General features: G+C 50.1%; 3 protein-coding genes across 11 annotated transcripts in view; 2 read left to right on the top strand and 1 right to left on the bottom strand.

The window, feature by feature from the left end:
• ZNF79 (zinc finger protein 79) overlaps nt 1-10,734 on the top strand; it is a 21,200-nt gene extending 10,466 nt beyond the window's left edge. For 3 of the 4 annotated variants that reach the window (XM_011931348.1, XM_011931350.1, XM_011931349.1), the window contains 3 exons: nt 1,284-1,410; nt 2,093-2,188; nt 9,400-10,734. In XM_011931348.1, the coding sequence (XP_011786738.1) occupies nt 1,284-1,410; nt 2,093-2,188; nt 9,400-10,568 (1,392 nt within the window). In that variant the 3' untranslated portion in view covers nt 10,569-10,734. The remainder of the gene's footprint in view (nt 1-1,283; nt 1,411-2,092; nt 2,189-9,399) is intronic. The other variant, XM_011931351.1, reaches the window with a different exon arrangement.
• Nucleotides 10,735-12,834: 2,100 nt separating this feature from the next.
• RPL12 (ribosomal protein L12) lies at nt 12,835-16,544 on the bottom strand. 4 transcript variants are annotated; one of them, XM_011931354.1, is made up of 7 exons: nt 16,396-16,544; nt 15,846-15,919; nt 14,767-14,865; nt 14,476-14,557; nt 13,516-13,602; nt 13,059-13,171; nt 12,835-12,887 (listed from the first exon to the last, which is right to left on the bottom strand). In XM_011931354.1, exons 1-7 carry the CDS (start codon nt 16,430-16,432, stop codon nt 12,882-12,884), a joined length of 498 nt encoding a protein of 165 aa, XP_011786744.1. In that variant the 5' UTR covers nt 16,433-16,544; the 3' UTR covers nt 12,835-12,881. The 4 variants fall into 4 exon arrangements, with proteins under 4 accessions (XP_011786744.1, XP_011786746.1, XP_011786742.1 ...); XM_011931356.1 differs by lacking the exon at nt 14,767-14,865 and having other exon boundaries at nt 16,396-16,517; XM_011931352.1 differs by having other exon boundaries at nt 12,836-13,171.
• Nucleotides 16,545-16,601: 57 nt separating this feature from the next.
• LRSAM1 (leucine rich repeat and sterile alpha motif containing 1) overlaps nt 16,602-18,356 on the top strand; it is a 59,865-nt gene continuing 58,110 nt past the window's right edge. For 2 of the 3 annotated variants that reach the window (XM_011931347.1, XM_011931345.1), the window contains exons 1-2: nt 16,602-16,787; nt 17,051-17,207. The gene's annotated coding sequence lies outside the window, so the exon portion shown is untranslated. Of the gene's footprint in view, nt 16,788-17,050; nt 17,208-17,386; nt 17,426-18,356 lie in introns of those variants that run through there. The other variant, XM_011931346.1, reaches the window with a different exon arrangement.

Below are 18,356 nucleotides of genomic sequence, written 5' to 3'. Positions count from 1 at the left end.
AGAGACGGGGTCTCACCGTGTTAGCCAGGATGGTCTCGATCTCCTGACCTCGTGATCCGCCCGTCTCGGCCTCCCAAAGTGCTAGGATTACAGGCTGGAGCCACTGCGCCCGGCCCACTGTTGGAGTTCTTAAAACCACCTCTCCATGCCTCCATCTCAAGACACGGTTGCCTTCCAGCGGCTCCCTGTTGCCTGAGGGATAAAAGCATCACATTTATCAAGTGATTCAAGTCTTTTTACATTCTGACCTCAACAACCTTTCTGCCACGCTTCATCCCCCCACCCAAACTGCCTGCCATTTCCTAAACACAGAAGGACTGTCTCCATGCTTCTGCTCATGGTGCCTCTCCTGCCTTGGATAACCTTCTCTCGCTCCATCCGGAAACCTTCTCCTTCAAGGCCAGCTCAGTAATTGCCTTCACTCTGTGGTCCTTCCTCCCCGCCTTTCTGTTCTCCTGGCACCTAGTGTGTTTCTTTGATTCATGCTACATTTGATTGTGTGCATACTTGGCTCTCCTGTTGTACTGGGTGATATCTGCATTCACAGAAATATTTGTTAAATGTTCTGAAAATTCATCTTTCACATTTCTCTGATAATTTGCACCTGACTCTTCACTGTATCAGCTCACATTCTAATTTTGCTCTTTCTGTATTATCTCTTCAGGTCCCAAGCACCCATTAATTTTTGCCCAGTTACTTCACGCGCACACACTCACTTTATTTATACATAAAGTCTACTAGAATTATAAATGTGTGAAGACAAGAGACAGTGGTGTGTGTGTGTGTGTGTGTGTTTATGTCAGATTATCTTAGGCGCTGCAGTGCTGGTGATCAATAAATGCTTTCTCTTTTTTTTGAGATGGAGTCTCGCTGTGTCACACAGGCTGGAGTGCAGTGGCACGATCTCAGCTCACTGCAAGCTCTGTGCCTCCCGGGTTCAAGCAATTCTCCTGCCTCAGCCTCCTGAGAAGCTGGGACTTACAGGCACCTGCCACCACACCCAACTAATTTTTGTATTTTTATTAGAGACAGGGTTTCGCCATGTTGGCCAGGCTGGTCTTGAACTCCTAGCCTCAGGTGACCCACCTGCCTTGCCTCCTGGCCTCCCAAGGTGCTGGGATTACAGGTGTGAGCCACTGCAGCCGGCCATTTTCTTCAACTACCCAGAGACCTGAATCTTTTCGAAGACTCTTTTCCAGCTCCCCCAAAACTGCCAACGTTAACCACCCCATCACCCTAGATCCTAAGGCCACTGGCAAGGTGAAATGTGCTTGTTTTTTCAGGGATCCACATTCTTCAGCAGTGTGACAGTAGCTTTTGCACAAGAAGGGTGGAGGTACCTCGTGTCTACTCCAAGAGAGAGGTACAAGGAGAGGGTACCAGAAAAGTCCAGGAATCTTGTCCTACTAGGTAAGGAAATGGTTTAAGATTTCAATTCACTCAATTCTGAAAATCCATGGCACTTGCTTTCCAGTTTGTAGGGCTTTCTGACAGCTGTGATGTACCAGAGCAATGGTGTCTATTCCTCTTGTTCTCTTGGGGAAGGTCTCTGCATGCCCACTTGGCAAATAGGCAGTTTCCCTTTGCTTTCCCCAAGGCTGCACCTCCCCATTCTCTCATTTCCCAGGAGGAGTGGGGTAACCCTCAGGTCATTTCCTCTATGTGAAGTAAGTTTCTATCTTCCTAAATTGGGAACTTGTGAGTTTAGCTTAGCTCCCTCGCTTGACCCCTCCTTGAGGCTGTGTCCTAGCTCCTTCCAGAAATGTTTTCTACAGCCTTGGCATGGCCGGGTGAGGTGGCTCTCACCTGCAATCCCAGCATTTTGGGAGGCCAAGGCGGAACAGTCACCTGAGACCAGCCTGAGGAACACAGTGAGACCCTGTCTCTAAAATTAAAAGGGTGTTTAAAAAGACCTTGGCACCATATCTCTTATGTACTGCTGTAGCCCCTGGTGCAGGCACCAAGTAAGTGCTCAATAAGTATTTGTCGTCTGAATGAAATGAACAATCCGACTGGCCTGCTTGCTCTCCCCTGAATTCTGGGTGGCTGTTCCTACTTACAATTTCTAAAGCCTGTTTTTCCCATTGAATAGGACTTCCAGTTTCCCAGCCTGGCATGAACTCCCAGTTGGAACAAAGGGAAGGCACATGGATGCTGGAGGGCGAAGACCTGCGAAGTCCCTCTCCAGGTATGTGAGCAAGCACTTAGCGAATGGGAGTCTTGGGAGCAAAAGCCCCTTTAAATCACACATGAGTGCATTTGATGATCATACCAACTGTGAGGTAGGCGCTATTATCCCATTCTATAGATGAGGCAATGATGCTGAGAGAGGCTGGCTCACTGGTTCAAAGCTTCACAGCTAGATAGTGGCAAGGCTGGGATTTGAAGCAAGCTCTGTCTGCCTCTAAAACACACTCTTCCTCACCTCATCCTTACGGAGGCTCCCAGGGCCGGGAGGTGTTTGGGGGCACGTGTGATGTCCCTGGCCTCCAAAGAGTATCCTTCCTTATTGTTGGGAAGCAAGAGTCATCTTTGCTGGCACATTCCTTGCTTGGGGTCTCCCTCACTGAGGATCCTAGGTGCCAGCTTTACCCATGCCACTGGGTGTCACAGCTCCTGCTGCCACCCTATCTGGCCCCTTAATTCATTCTGCTCCTCCTTTCTCACTGCGTGGCCATGCCAGAATTTTCCAAAGGGCCAATACTAAGAAACTCAGCGAAAACAGAAGGAAAGGAGACCATAGTTTCCACTGCATCTCTCTTACCACCCATGTACAGCTGCTCTCTCCCCTCATCTCTCTCAGCCTCTGCCCTGGTGCCACCTCTGGCAGGGCCTCAGCAGCTTTTCCCTGGGGACCCAGTCACTTTTGATGTTTGAGACTTAAGGCATCAAAGGTACAAATGAATTAAACCAGTTTGAGGTGACAACATTTGACATGTTTCTAAAGATGCAGCCTGGGCCGGGCACGGTGGCTCACGCCTGTAATCCCAGCACTTGGGGAGGCCGAGACAGGTGGATCACCTGAGGTTAGGAGTTCAAGACCAGCCTGGCCAACATGGTGAAACCCCGTCTCAACTAAAAATACAAAAAAAATTAGCTGGGCGTGGTGGCGGGTGCATGTAATGCCAGCTACTTCAAGGAGGCTGAGGCAGGAGAATCACTTGAACCTGGGAGGCAGAGGTTGCAATGAGCCGAGATCGTGCCATTGCACTCCAGCCTGGGCAACAAGAGTGAAACTCTATCTTAAAAAAAATAAATAAAAATAAGATGCAACCTGTCTATTTGTTGCTTTATTTCTTGAGTTATAAGTTATTGCTGCTGACAGGGCAATCAGCGCAAAGCCCCGGGAGCACTCTTTGCATGGTTCTATGGAGCTGCCTCTTCTCCTTCCCATCTTACCATCCTCTAAGCAGCCTGTTGCATGTTACCTCACCCTTGTGGCGTGCCCGGCACCACTCATGCTTGTTGACACTGCCTTGTGGCAGGGAGCCTCCCTGGCCCTGCTGCCTTCTTCTCCCAAGGCCCCCACTGCCTGGGCATCTCTGTGTTCTATACAGTCTATACAGAGGACTGAAGTCCTCTGTGGAGCTTCAGAAATTGAGAGCAGTGTTTAGTGGTAAGGGGAACAACTGCATTTTTCTGGGAAGAGTGTTCATGATAGTCTCAGAGGGGTTCAAGACCCTGAAAAGGTTGCTGTATTCGTTTTTTTGGGCTCTCATAAAAAATAACCACAAACTGGGTGGACTAAAACAATAGCAGTTGATTCGCTCACAGTTCTGGAGTCTAGAGGTCTGAAACCGAGGTGTCAGCAGGGCCGGGCTCCCTCTGCAGGCTCTGGGAAGGATCTTCCCTTGCCTCTTTCAAGTTTCTGGTGGTTGCCAGCAATCTTCGGCGTTCGTTGACTTTTAGCTGCATCACTCCAATCTCTGTCCCTGTCTTCGTGTGGCATTCTCCTGTGTCCGGATTTCCTTCTTTTTAGGGCATTAATACACCCTAATCCAGTATGGCCTCATTTTAGCTTGATTACATCTACAAAGACTTTGTTTCCAAGCACGGACACATTCTGTACTTTGAGGTGGACATGATGTGGGGCTCTGTTCACCCCAGTACAGTGGTCCCAAAGGTTAAAATCACCACATGATTAGAAACAGGAGTTGGAAAGGGGTGTTTCCACCAAGGAGGTGCTCTGAGGCAGCAGTGTAGGGCAGCAGAAGCAGCTCTGGGTGTGGGGGCCCTTGAGCAGAAAACCACCACCTCTGCCCTTATACACAGCAGGAGTCAACATAGGAGGCTTCTGTGAGCAGAGAGGGGTGGGGTTTTCCCCACACACCAAGCAAGCAATTAATTTTGTAGCAGACACCGCCTACCTGGAGATAGCATCAGATCCCACGGGTTGAGGGCTCAGTCCCACAAGATGCCCCCTGCCCCTTCCCACCAGTCGCAAGTCCAGGCCTCCAGAACTACACTGGCTTCAGATTGGGGTTCCCATGACCCCTCTTTGGATTACATTGATTTGTTAGAGAAAGGACACAGAACTTGGGGAAGCACTTACTTTAGAAAAGATGAAGATGAAGAGATACACGGGACGAGGTGTGGAGAAGGTGCAGGGAGCTTTCATGCCTTCCCTGGACAGCCGCCCTGCAGGAGCCTCCATGTGTTCAGCTCTCTGAAGCTCTCCAAACCCTGCCTGCCTGGGCCTTCGATTCACTCGATAGGCGTGATTGAACACGGACAGCATGTTGTAATGAGATTGGACAGAAAGGGCCTGATTGAACACGAGTAGACTGAGTGGGGACACCCAGCAGAGCCTTTCTGTGCAGATTCTTCTTGGCCTCTGTGCAGCATTCCTTCCTCCAGGGTATGGGGCAGGATCTTCTCTGGAATGAGGGTCGTATGGCCCACAGTCAGATTAGAGTCCTGCTTGGGCAGGTGAAAGAAGGGCAGGGGGAGGTCAGAGAGAGAGAGAGTCTGTTTCTGAGGCCTAAAGTGCTCTGACGTTTTAACAGAAGACTGTAGCAATGGCCGGGCGCAGTGGCTCACACCTGTAATCCCAGCACTTTGGGAGGCCGAGTTGGGCAGATCACCTGAGGGGTCAGGAGTTTGAGACCAGCCTGGCCAACATGGGGAAACCCCATCTCTACTAAAATTACAAAAATTAGCTGGGTGTGGTGGCCCACGCCTATGGTCCCAGCTACTTGGGAGGCTGAGGCACAAGAATCGCTTGAACCCGGGAGGCAGAGACTGCCATGAGCCGAGATCGTGCCATTGCACTCCAGCCTGGGCGACTAAGCGAGACTCTGTCTCAAAAAAAAAAAAAAAAAAAGACTGTAGCAGTGGCTGTGGGAGTTATGAGCCAGGAACTGTGGGTGAAATACACACACACGCATACACACATATACACGTATATCTTATAATATCTCATTGAGTATGAAAGACACATACTCAAAATCCCTGCTTGCCATGCATTAACTACATGGATTCCAGGCACACCACTGAATTATGTAGTCATGTTTCCATAAATGAAAAATGTAGATGATAAAATCTTTATTTCACCAGTTAACACATAAATGAAAAAAGTTGCCTACTGTCGAGTTATGTAAGCTATATGATAGTGAACAGAAGTCGTCGGGGGCAAGTTTCCACTCTGGCTATTAGAGGAGCTCAACATGGCCTCTGCTGTAACTCACAGCATGTCCTGGGCATCACTGTGCCTGTGAGAGCAGGGTTTGGGCCCTGGGTTATTCTACCCTACCCCTCCCAAGTGGCAGACCCAGGAGTTGAAAGTGCCATTCTCCCTGCTGCTCATTTTAGGGACTTCTGTGATGGGTGTTAACACTTTCCCAGACCCTGCTGGCCAGTTGTACTAATTCTGATTCATTGAATCATTCATCAATCAGCAAATGTGCATTAAGCATTTGGTATGTACCTGGCGTCATTTTAGCTGCCATGGGTAAAATGTATCCCCTTTGTTGAGCGGGGATGAGGACATAGTCTCTGCTTACATCTTCGTGAAGAACATAAACTGAGCAAACAATAACTAATCTACTTTTTATGGTGATGAGTTGTGTGAAGAAAATAAAGCAGTACAAGGGATTAGTGACTGGGGCACAAGGCTGAGTTGGGAATAGAGGGGAGGGAGCTGTTTGAGAGCTGATGAAGAGGAAATGTCATCTTTGGAGATGACATTGGAGCCGAGATCTGAAGGAAGGGGATGAGCCAGCTGTGTGGAGGAGACCTAGGAGAGGAACATTCTGGGCCACAGCATATGTTGAGACCTTGATGTGGGAATGAGCTTGCTTAAGGATTAGAAAACCTGTGTGGCCAGAGCTTAGCAAACAGGAGGAAGAGTGGTGTGCGGGGGACAGATTGTGCGGGGGCACTGGAACCATGGTAAGGCGTTTGGATTTTAGTCACCTAAGAAAATAAGCCATTAAAGAGTTTTGACGCAGGGAAGGGATGAGATTTATGTTTTAAAAGAATTCAGCATTTGGCAAGTGACACTGGTGAAAAACAATTCAGCGTATGTGTGAAGAATGGACATTCAGGGGTCAGGCATGGGAGCGGGGAGGTGAGTTAGGAGGCGGCTCTTGCAGACATGGGAATGTGAGGTGATGGTGGCCTGTAAGAGAGGGGTCAGGACATATTTTGGTGTTAAAGCCAACAGGACTTGCTGGTGGATTGGATGTGAGATGTAGAGGAGTAGGCATTAAGGATGACCCTAGGTTTTGGCCTGAACAGTTGGGTAAGTAGGAAGATTAACAAAGGTGCTGGGTTAAAAGGGAGATGAGTAGCTCTGTTTGGGGTGTGTCAGGCCTGAGATGTCATCAGTCTTCTACTGGAGCCAGCACTCGAGAGAGGTGAGCTGAGGGACACGCCGTTTGTGAGCATCACGTGGTCCTCTGAATTGCCCCTTCTTCCCTTGGCTTCTTTTCTTGTCACTCTTCCTCTTCTTTTGATTTTATTTTTTTTAACGCAAATAGATGGTCTGCTTTTAAAAACTGTCAAACCCATAGATGATCGGACTCCCAAGTTACACAGAGACGCTCTCAGCCTGCAATGGGGGCCTCTGTGCTCTTGGTTGACTGGGGGCATTGGTGTGCACTTGCAGTTCTGAGGGAAGCCTACTTCATGCTTTAGGATGGTTTATAAGGAGAAGGTCCAGAGTAACAACCACGCAGATAGCACTTACTGTGTCTCAGCTACCATTCTGGGTCCTTTATGTGTCTTAACTCATTTAATCCTCACAGTGATTGTATGAGGGAGCTGCGTTCACATGTGATTAAATCCAAGGTTTCAAAAGATTACACAGTTTGCCCAAAATCACAGAGCACGTAAGAGGTGAAACCCAGATTTGAACCCAGGCAGTCTGGCTGAAGACTGTGTATGGAAATTCAAGGTCAGGTGTGGTGGCTCACACCTGTAATCCCAGCACTTTGGGAGGCTGAGGTGGGTGGATCACCTAAGGTCAGGAGTTTGAGATCAGCCTGACCAACATGCTGAAACCCTGTCTCTACTAAAAATGCAAAATTAGCTGGGCATGGTGGCGCATGCTTGTAATCCCAGCTACTTGGGAGGCTGAGGCAGGAGAACTGCTTGAACCCAGGAGGTGGGGGTTGCAGTGAGCCAAGATCACACCATTGCATTCCGGCCTGGGCAACAAGAGTGAAACTCCATCTCAAAAAAAAAAAAAAGAAAGAAAAGGTATGATAAAAATACAGTATAAAAGATAAAAAATGGTACACCTGTATAGGGCACTTACCATGAGTGGAGCTTGCAGGACTCTGGGTGAGTGAGTGAGTGAGTGGCGGGTGGATGTGAAGACTGAGGGCATTGCTGTACATGGACTTTAGAAATAACTGTGCACGGCCGGGCGCGGTGGCTCAAGCCTGTAATCCCAGCACTTTGGGAGGCCGAGATGGGCGGATCACGAGGTCAGGAGATCGAGACCATCCTGACCTACATGGTGAAACCCCGTCTCTACTAAAAAATACAAAATCTAGCCGGGCGAGGTGGCGGGCGCCTGTAGTCCCAGCTACTCCGGAGGCTGAGGAAGGAGAATGGCGTAAACCCGGGAGGTGGAGCTTGCAGTGAGCTGAGATCCGACCACTGCACTCCAGCCTGGGTGACAGAGCGAGACTCCGTCTCAGAAAAAAAAAAAAAAGAAAAAAAAAAAAGAAATAACTGTGCACTAAGGCTACACTAAGTTTACTAAACACATTTTTCTTTGGGAGGCTGAGGTAGGAGGATCGCTTGAGCCCAGAAGTTTGAGACCAGCCCAGACAACTTGGCAAAACCCTATCTCAACAAAAAATACAAAAACTAGCTGGATGTGGTAGCACGGGCCTGTAGTACCAGCTGCTCAGAGGCTGAGGTGGGAGGATCACTTGAGTCCAGGGGGTCAAGGCTGCAGTGAGCCATGATCGTGCCAGTGTGCTCCAGCCTGGGCGACAGTGAGATCCTGTCTCAAAATGTGTGTGTGTGTGTGTGTGTGTGTGTGTGTGTGTGTGTGTGTGTGTGTAGTACTATTTTTATTTTTAAACTCTTGTTAAAAACTATGAAACTCACACATTAGCCCAGACCTGATGGGATCATGCATATCACTGTCTACACCTCCATATCTTGTCCAACTGGAAGATCTTCAGGGGCAATAACAAGCATGGAGCTGTCATCTCTAAGATAACAGTCCCTTCTGGAAAACCTCCTGAAGGACCTGCCTGAGGCAGTTTACAGATAACTTTTTTTTTAGTGGAAGGAGTAGTGTAAAATAACTATTAAAAGCATAGTATAGGTTGGGTGTGGTGGCTCACACCTTTAATCCCCAGCACTTTGGGAGGCCGAGGCGGGAGGGTCACTTGAGTCCAGGAGTTCGAGACCAGCCTGGCCAATGTTGGGAGACCCTGTCTCTCCAAAATATCAAAATTACCCAGGCTTGGTGGTGTGCTCCTGTAGTTCCAGCTATTCAGGAGACTGAGGTGGCAGGATTGCTTGAGCCCAGGAGTCTGAGGCTACAGTGAGCTGTGACTATGCCACCGCCCTCCAGCCTGAGTGAGACTCTGTCTCAATTAAAAATATATATTAAGTATAGTAAATATGTAAACCGGTAACGTAGTTATTAAGTATTATGTACAGTGCATAACTGTACATGCTGTACTTTCATATGACTGGCAGTGCAGTAGGTTTTTTTACACCAGCATCACCACAAACGTGAGTAATGCGTTGCACTACAACATTATGATGGCTTTGAATTCAGTAGGTAGTAGGCTCCATTACACTCTTATGAAAGGAGGTGAGTCATCAAACCTGTGTGTGTAAGAGCTTGGCCAGACTCCTTCAGCCTTTGGTTTTCCTTCCACCAAGGGAACACAACAGCTTTTCTCATTTTTTTTTTTTTTTCCCCAGGCTGGAAGATTGTGTCTGAATCACCACCAGAGCAAGCCCTTTCTGAAGAATCATTCCAAGACCCCCATGTAGAGATGCCCCCTGGGGATTCAGACCACAGGACCAGTGAGCTTGAGAAGAGCTTCAGCCTGAGACCAGTCCTCTCTCCGCAACAGAGAGTGCCCGTGGAAGTGAGATCTCGCAAACGTGAGACGCACACCAAGAGCTTCAAGAACTCGGGAATCATGAAACCTCACAGAGCGAAACCGTATGCATGTAATGAATGTGGCAAAGCCTTCAGTTACTGTTCTTCCCTTTCTCAGCATCAGAAGAGCCACACTGGAGAGAAGCCCTATGAGTGCAGTGAGTGTGGGAAGGCCTTCAGCCAGAGCTCATCTCTCATTCAGCACCAGAGGATTCACACTGGAGAGAAACCTTACAAGTGCGGTGAATGTGGAAGAGCCTTCAGCCAGAACGCCAACCTCACCAAACACCAGCGAACTCACACCGGAGAAAAGCCCTACAGATGCAGCGAGTGTGAGAAAGCCTTCAGTGACTGCTCAGCTCTTGTTCAGCATCAGAGAATTCATACCGGAGAGAAGCCCTACGAATGCAGCGACTGTGGGAAGGCCTTCCGTCACAGTGCAAACCTCACGAACCACCAGAGGACTCACACTGGGGAAAAGCCCTACAAGTGCAGCGAGTGTGGGAAGGCCTTCAGTTATTGCGCAGCGTTCATTCAGCACCAGAGGATTCACACCGGGGAGAAGCCCTACAGATGTGCTGTGTGTGGGAAGGCCTTCAGCCAGAGTGCAAACCTCACAAACCATCAGAGGACTCACACCGGGGAGAAACCCTACAAGTGCAGCGAGTGTGGGAAGGCCTTCAGCCAGAGTACGAATCTCATAATCCACCAAAAAACCCACACCGGGGAGAAGCCATACAAATGTAATGAATGTGGGAAATTCTTCAGTGAGAGCTCAGCCCTCATTCGACATCACATAATCCACACCGGAGAAAAACCTTATGAGTGTAACGAGTGTGGTAAAGCGTTTAACCAGAGCTCATCCCTTAGTCAGCATCAGAGAATCCACACAGGCGTGAAACCCTACGAATGCAGCGAGTGTGGGAAGGCCTTCCGGTGCAGCTCTGCCTTCATTAGACATCAGAGACTCCACGCCGGAGAGTAACCAGGAACATGGTGGAGTCCCGGACATGCCGACTCAGGACAGATGGGTGAGGATCTGAGAAATGCTAAAGGCTCGAAAGCATCTGAAGACATCTAACTTAAGAGTCTGCAGCCCAGAGCCACATGCAAAAACACCTTCAGTAAATAGCCACTATTTCACATGCTGTGTGTGGACGCTCAGCTCTGTAACACCTTCTTTCTGTAAGCATCAAAAGATCCAGGGCTCCATTCAGTTGTAGGTTTGCCTTTATTCAGTGGGCCAAAGCACTTTATTTGGTAAGCATTCCAGAAACCTGAGTTTATTCCGAGTAAGTGACCAAATCAATGAGTAAAGAACTTGGCTCCTACATCAAAGCCAAGTCTTTGGGCAATGCTGGCAGTTTCTCCTGGAAGTAATGAGAAATGTTGTGAAAGAACTCAGAACACTGGCCAGCAATGATTGAAAAACCATCAAATTTGGGGCAGGGGGAGGTATAAATACAAATACAAGTGAGAAAAGGGATTCTAGAGCCAACTATGAAATACCAGAATCTCCTTGAGGTGGGGAACATTCCTTGATGTTCCAAAGCTCAGAAAAGCACAGCCAGGCCCAGCCTTTGTAGAGCTTGTTGCTGTCAGAAAGAGCCCACCTAGGCAGATCACAAGGTCAGGAGTTTGAGACCAGCCTAACCAACATGGTGAAACCCTATCTCCACTAAAAATACAAAAACTTGTGGGGTATGGTGGCACCTGCCTGTAATCCCACTACTCAGGAGGCTGAAGCAGGAGAATTGCTTGAACCCAGGAGGCAGAGGTTGCAGTGGGCCAAGATTGCAACACTGCACTCCAGCCTGGGCGAGAGCGAGACTACATCTCAACAAAAAAGAGCCCACCCAGAGGTTACTCATGTTGAGGGTAGAGTGTGCTGCTAATGAATTGGGAGGCACATCCCTTTCCATGGAGAATAGGAAGCACCCAGAACGGGGAGGTGTGTGACAGCCATGCTGGACTCAGAGGCAGGTGAGTCATAAACTACCCAGGGCTCCTGATTCTCCTTTCTCCCTCATGGAGAAACAGTAGTGTTTCTCCAGTGTTTGGAGAAAGTGGCTATGTGGCCCAGGCTGGTCTTAATTCCTGACCTCAAGGAATGCTCCTGCCGCAGCCTCCCAAAGTTGTAGAATTACAGGAAAAAGCCACTGTATCCAAAATAGAATCCGCTCCCTAACTCAGGGGGTCCAGGTAGTCCTTTCCACTTAAGGTAGTTCTCCAACCTGGGGTGACACAAAAGCACTGACCTAGAGACCACTGGCGAAAACTAATGTGCAAACAAATGAGTCATAAAGGGGAAATCAATTTCTCGGGGCCACCGTTTCCAACTCCCTTTATTCCAGTACCCAGAATCCTCTCCCAGGTCGTGCTTCAAGGTTCATCTTAAAAGGGAGTGATGAGCACAGGCTCCAGAAAGTTGATCAGAAGTAACATAGCTGTGGGAAGATGAGACTTAAGACAAGGTGAGACAGCAAATACTGTAAGCCACCTGAGTTCAGAGAAAAGGTTGGAAAAACAGTTTACAGTTAAACAGATGACGTGAACCTCACTTTCACAGAACCAAAGGATTAGTCCAGGACTAATCCTTAGTCCAGGAGAGTGGTCAGGTTTATTTGTTGTATCATTGGTTCTGAGCCCTGGCTGTGCACTGGAATGGCTAGCGAAACAGGTCCTGGGCCCCCAACCCACTCTAACTTCAGTTGGTCAGGGATGGAGAGCTACACCCCCCATGTGTTCAGGTTTTGTGTTAGAGCATTTCTTAGGAAAGGCTTCATGATAGTCTACAAAAAGTGTTTCCTGGCCAGGCATGGTGGCTCACGCCTGTAATCCCAACACTTTGGGAAGCCAAAGGCAGGCAGATCGAGGTCAGGAGTTCGAGACTGGCCTAACCAACATGGCGAAACCCTGTCTTTACTAAAAATAAAAATTAGCCAGGTGTGGTAGCATGTGTTTGTAATCCCAGCTACTCAGGAGGCTGAGGCTGGAGAATAGCTTGAACATGGAAGGCAGAGGTTGTGGTGAACCGAGATGGCGCCATTGCACTCCAGCCTGGGCAACAAGAGCGGAAACTCTGTCTCAAAAAAAAACCTTCCTTTCTGAGCTCAGCCCAGCCCATACAGGGCAGTTTCGTTACCCACTACAAGGTACTTGTTACTTCTCCACAGGCTCTGCCACCTTGACCCCACTGACCACCGCACAAAGGAGCTAGCTCCCTCAAGGAAGACGCCACACCAAAAAAATCCACCAGTTGTCAAATGATCCTTTATTGAAATACTTTCCTTTGTGCTTAACTCTGTGGGAAAGGAAAAGAAGTCTATCAGTAAGAGGGAAACTTTAAAAGGATTATCCCAACCCCACCAGTAACCATTTCCAAAACTTCCCAGCTTATCTCTGTGAATACATTGGGTGGCCCCCCTTTTGCCCCTATTGTAACAATGGAAAATGAAGCAAAAAAGTCACTTACGGCTGGGCATTCCACAGCACCACTGTTGATGTCATCTATGATGTCATGAGGGTGGCGGCCATCAACATTACAGCCCACGGACTGGGCAGTCCCCAGGATCTCTTTAATGGTTCCTTTAGTAAAGAAATGGTGGCACTGGAGGTGCTGGCTCAGTCCCTCATAATCCTCATACTGGGGAATACTCAAGGGGTTCATAGCAGGCAATGGAAGGAATGAGGTTCCTGCTCCCCTAATACAGAGTGCAGAGCTCCATCTAGTCCCATGACCCTGAATGCAAAGCTTCCATGGGTCCTTGATGCCCAGATTAAACACATCCAATTTAAGATCCATCCATTCTTTCAGTCTCAGAAAACACCCCATCTTGGGTCTCACTGAGCACCCTTTAAGTGGGAAGAACGTTATCACTCATTGAAAACACAACTACAGTTACAGCGGTTACATGTTGTCCTGCTCTTACCAGAGAGTTCTCTGGCTAAGGATCGGTGCCGCATCTGTCGAGCAATGTTGATGATCTCATCAAAAGTGATATTCCCACTGTGTTTAACTGCAGAAGAGAAAACAGCAAAAGCTTTGTTACCGTCTGAAGCCAAAGCAGATCATGTGTCCTTCATTTCATTTCCAGGCTGTTCCCACGCTTTCGGCACAGAGTCATCCACATGAAGAACAACCCTGTTTCCTAAGCTGGGGTTTACTATCAGCTCACCACTGGATTGCACCAGCCAACAGAGACCTGGTCAGGTGCAGTGGCGGGTGGCTGAGGGCAAAACCAAGCCTTCACAAATCTGCCATGGCAGAAACTGTTTTAGAGATGAGAAATGATAAGCTTAAATTGCCAGGGACAGTTCAACTGCCCAGTACCTGCTGGCTCTATGTGGTCTCCTGATTATAGGTCACTGTTGCTGACGTCTTCCTCCCACATGCACTGACTGGGGCCTGCCCCACACAGGGACTACATGGGCACTTTTTTTTTTTTTTTGAGACAGTGTCTCACTGTCACCCAGGCTGGAGTGCAGTGGCATGAATTTGGCTCACTGCTACCACCTCCACCTCCACCTCCTGGGTTCGAGTGATTCTCCTGCCTCAGTCATCAGAGTAGCCAGGACTACAGGTGAGCACCACCAGGCTAATTTTCGTATTTTTTGGTGGAGATGGGGGTTTCACCATGTTGGCCAGGCTGGTCTCAAACTCCTGACCTCAAGGGATCCGCCTGCCTCAGCCTCCCAGAGTGCTGGGATTACACAGGTGTGAGCCACCCAGCATATATGGCACTTTTTGATACTCCTGGCTCTAGCAGCCTTAACCGTATCAACACCCAATAGCCATGTCAACCCCAGGTTTCCTTTAAGGGAAAACAGCCATATATATCAAACATCTCACAAACCATTACCAAAACCAAACTAGGGAAAAGACAACTCACTGTTTTTCTGTTTCTTTCTGTCTCTTGGTGGTTCCTTGAGGGCTTTGATGATCAGGGCAGAGGCAGAAGGCACCACCTCAATCTGCAGAGGAGATTCTTGGGTTAATACTCCGCCTCCAATGAATACTGCCAAGTCTCTGCCCTAGGTCCGTACTCCTGACAAAGCCACCCCAACAAGGTAAAATCACTCAGCTCACCACTGGTGGCAGAAATACTCTATTCAGGAATCCCAGATGATTGCTACCTCTGTCCCCCCACCCTCCAATCCCGAAACCAAGTACAAGTAAATACCTGGGCCTGTCTGTTCTGAATGGTCAGTTTCACTGTAATCCTCAGGCCCTTCCAGTCACCCGTTGCCTTGGCAATGTCATCACCAACCTTTTTCGGAGACTGGAAATAAAGGAATGTAATCAACATGGTGTCCAGATGTGAACCACAGCCTTGAAACCTGCCCACCACTTCTCACTTGGCAACAAAGGAAGCTATCTCAAGTACCTAAGGGCACCTTCCCAATCAGCACAGCTATCACCATAACATAAATTGGGGGTTGGGGTTGTCTTGTCCAGGACTGTCAACTGCAGACTGGGCCACAATGGCATCTAGACCCCTCCTAAGTGCCTATGTGCTTAAGGAGGGGGATTTTCAGCCCTGCTGACATTAGAATCACCTAAGGAGCTTTCAAAATATTAGGTTCCCATGTCAGACCACCCACGTCCATCTGCCTGGATGGGGGTCTGATTATTTGCTAAGTGTCCCTTAAGTGCCAGCTGAGCTAAGGGCCAAGGAAGAGTAGTTAAGATACAGGTTAAGAAAGACCAATAGGGAAGAGCATTTGGGACAGCGGACAGCTGTGCAAGGATTACATAAAGGCCTAATGAAATTCAGGGAAATCCAAGAGTACAGAATGACGGGGAAGCCAGCACTTGCTCAGCAGGCATAAGGCACAGCCCGTCACATTAACTGCTAGGTTTACATCCACAACACAGCTGGCAACACTCACTGGATCTTCACCCACACCCCATTTAATCTTCCCAACAATGCCATGCCCACTTCCCTGACGAGGAAATACAGATATTGGCTGTGCAATGTCACTAAGCCACTCCTAACTTCAAAACTCCCCCTTGGGCCCACCCCTCGGGTGCCCCAAAGCAGCAGTGGAGACACATGGAGCTAATTACAATTTAAAGGCACCAGGTTCTATGTTTCATCGCATGACCTTCCTAAGGTACCTAGTACTAGTTAGTGGCTCAGGCCTAGTGAGGGTGACAATCCAAGCCACGAGGGCACCTCTGGCACAGTCGTGACTCCACGAGCCGGCGCTTAACTCTGCTCTGTAAGCGAAAACATGCCCCTTGGCGGGGATGACGTACCAGACCCAGGGGGCCGATCTTGGGGGCCAGCGCAGAAGTGGCACCGACTTCACCTCCGGTGCACCTCAGGTATACTGGAGGAAAAGAAGGGTTAGTGTCTCCGCAGAGGGAGCCCCTGAGCCACAGCCCTCTCAGCGTCTTTCCGGGGCTGGACACACCACCCTCCGCCTCTTCTCGAAACAGCACCGAGCGTGAGGCCGGCCACCCGCTCCTCCCTCGGGCGTGGGCAGCTCCGAACCTCACACCGCGGAGGCGTGGAGAGAGCCCCGTCGCCCGCGAACCCAGGCCAGTGGGTCCAAACGCCAGAAGACAAGCCTTACCCTAGGGCCTGCGGGCTCCCAAGCCGCCACAGGTGGTTCGGTCCTCCCTCCCCACCTACACGTGGAGAAGCTAAGGCCCAGAAAGACTGAGGCTTGGCCAGGACGGCGCAGCACCGGGAAGGCCTCTAGGAGGCAGCGGCTTTAAGAACCCCGTATTAGAAAGCTTTGCACGCGCGGCGGGGCCGAGTGATGCTCCATCCCGCAGCCCCGGCCACAACTAGAGCACGCACCGACTTTGATCTCGTTGGGGTCGAACTTCGGCGGCATGATGGAGGCGGCTGGTGTCGGATGAACCCGGATTCGGGACGACCGAAGAAAGTTGCACCTTTGCCCCCTCCGAGCCGAAAGCCGAGAGACCGGAAATCGCGCGGACGACGCCGGATATAGGCAGGAAAACCCGGCTATCGCGAGAACTGTCGTCACTGCCCAGCCTTCCAGAGACGCTTTTGTAGCCATGTTTGTTGTGGGCAGGCGCCTGAGGCTGACGGCTGGCGAGCTGGGCACCGCGATGCGCTGAAGCTAGAGATTCCGAAAGGGAGATCGGGCAGTTCGCTCCGGAGACGTCTGAGAAGAGGGGTTGCTCCCGTGATCCTAGCCTAGCTGTTGCCCATATTCCTTTATCGTGAGTGTCACCCTGGTCCCCAACACCCAATCCCAGAGCCCCGCCCCTCCCCTGAGGGGTCCGTTGTCCCATTCCGAGACCCCAGTACCGCAGCGACCCCTGCCCCCTCCAGCACTTGGTGTGTGCACTTTAATTATCAAAACTGTCTATTTATGTGGAAATCCAGTCCCGCTTTTCATTCTGAGAGTCCGCGGTTCCTAGAGCCTCAGACTTCGTCATCCTGGTCTGCGTGCCTTTCTGAGATTCTGAGTTTCTGTCCCCAGCACCTGCGTTTGAAGGAGACCAGACTCCGGCTCCGCCCGGCCCGTGCCGGGTGGTCTGCGGCCCTGAGTCCTTGACCAAGCCCTCCGAGTGATCAGCCTGCCCTCGGGTGCACCCGCGGTTCCCAACGTGGGGGACCCCCCCCATCCGCAAAGCCAGGTCAGCCACTGCCCACCCCACCCCAGGAAATATGGATGTGGCCCTCCCCCCGCATCTAGGCTGGACGTCGGAAAGGGAGGGACAGGCATGTGGGGCAGCCTGGAAAGAGCTGATCTTCTGGGAGGGGTGGGAGAGCGATGCTGGTTGAGAGGAAGTAGCGGGGAGGGCTGCACATCGGGAAGGGGGTGCAGGAGGGTTAGTGACTGGGGAGCAGAAGGGTAAGTGCTGGTCATCAGGGAGTGATGGGAGAGGGCTGTTTTCAAACCATTCCCCATCCTTGCAGGCAGGCGGGGTGACAAGAAGGGCCTGAGCTGGCTCTGCAGGCCTGGCTGCCTCCCCAGACAGCCCCGCCCCTGTGGGTGCAGAGCTGCCATCTCTGCCTATCCCTCTGAGGACTGGGTGTATGTCTTCTTCAGCTGCATCTCCTCCCATGGCTGTCTTCTCCCTAGCTCCTCTAGTGGGCCCTGAATCAATGCTGCTTGCATGTGGGTGCTTTGTGGCTCACATTTATTGAGCACTCATATGCCAGGTCCTGTATTATGCGCTTGACATATATGAAGTCATTGGATCCTCACAGAAGCCAGTGTTGGTAGCATGGTTACTTAAACTTTACAGATGAGGAAACTGAGGCTCTGAGAGGTGAACCAAGGTGACCTCTGCAGTCGTGAGTGGCACATCTCGGATTCAAATCCAGTTCTCTTTCATCCCAAAGCCTGTGCTGCTCACCATGCACTTCCCTGGGTGATTGCTTCCTGGCTCATTGCCATCCCTTATCCTGCTCTGATATTTACAGACACTGCAGGCCCTGGGCAGGCAGTGAGCACCTGGCTCTGAGTTCAGGACAGTGTACTTCGTGTGTGCCAAGTTATGTGAGCACCAAGGAGTCGGGCAAATCCCACAGGTCAGGACTTGAGAGACCACGGTTCCAGGCTGGCTCCAGGCTGCAATCCAGGCTGTACAGCCAGGCCACTGAACTTAATAAGCATATGTTTCTTCACTTTATTTATTTATTTATTTATTATTATTTTCTGAGACAGTCTCCCTCTGTCACCCAGGCTGGAGTGCAGTGGCGTGATCTTGGCTCACTGCAACCTCCGCCTCCTGGGTTCAAGTGATTCTCATGCCTCAGCCTTCCAAATAGCTGGGACT

This window comes from Colobus angolensis, unplaced genomic scaffold (assembly GCF_000951035.1).
Source record: "Colobus angolensis palliatus isolate OR3802 unplaced genomic scaffold, Cang.pa_1.0 Scaffold9, whole genome shotgun sequence".
NCBI classification, from domain to species: domain Eukaryota; kingdom Metazoa; phylum Chordata; class Mammalia; order Primates; family Cercopithecidae; genus Colobus; species Colobus angolensis.
This window is presented reverse-complemented; position numbering and strand designations above follow the sequence as displayed.

Excerpts from the sequence above, each read along its gene's own strand:
- RPL12 (XM_011931352.1), bottom strand. The coding sequence starts at position 16,432 with ATGCCGCCGAAGTTCGACCCCAACGAGATCAAAGTCG. Across the intron at positions 14,866-15,845 it reads AGATCGGCCCCCTGGGTCTG|TCTCCGAAAAAGGTTGGTGA; the intron begins GTACGTCATCCC and ends CTTTATTTCCAG. Across the intron at positions 14,558-14,766 it reads TTCAGAACAGACAGGCCCAG|ATTGAGGTGGTGCCTTCTGC; the intron begins GTATTTACTTGT and ends TCTCCTCTGCAG.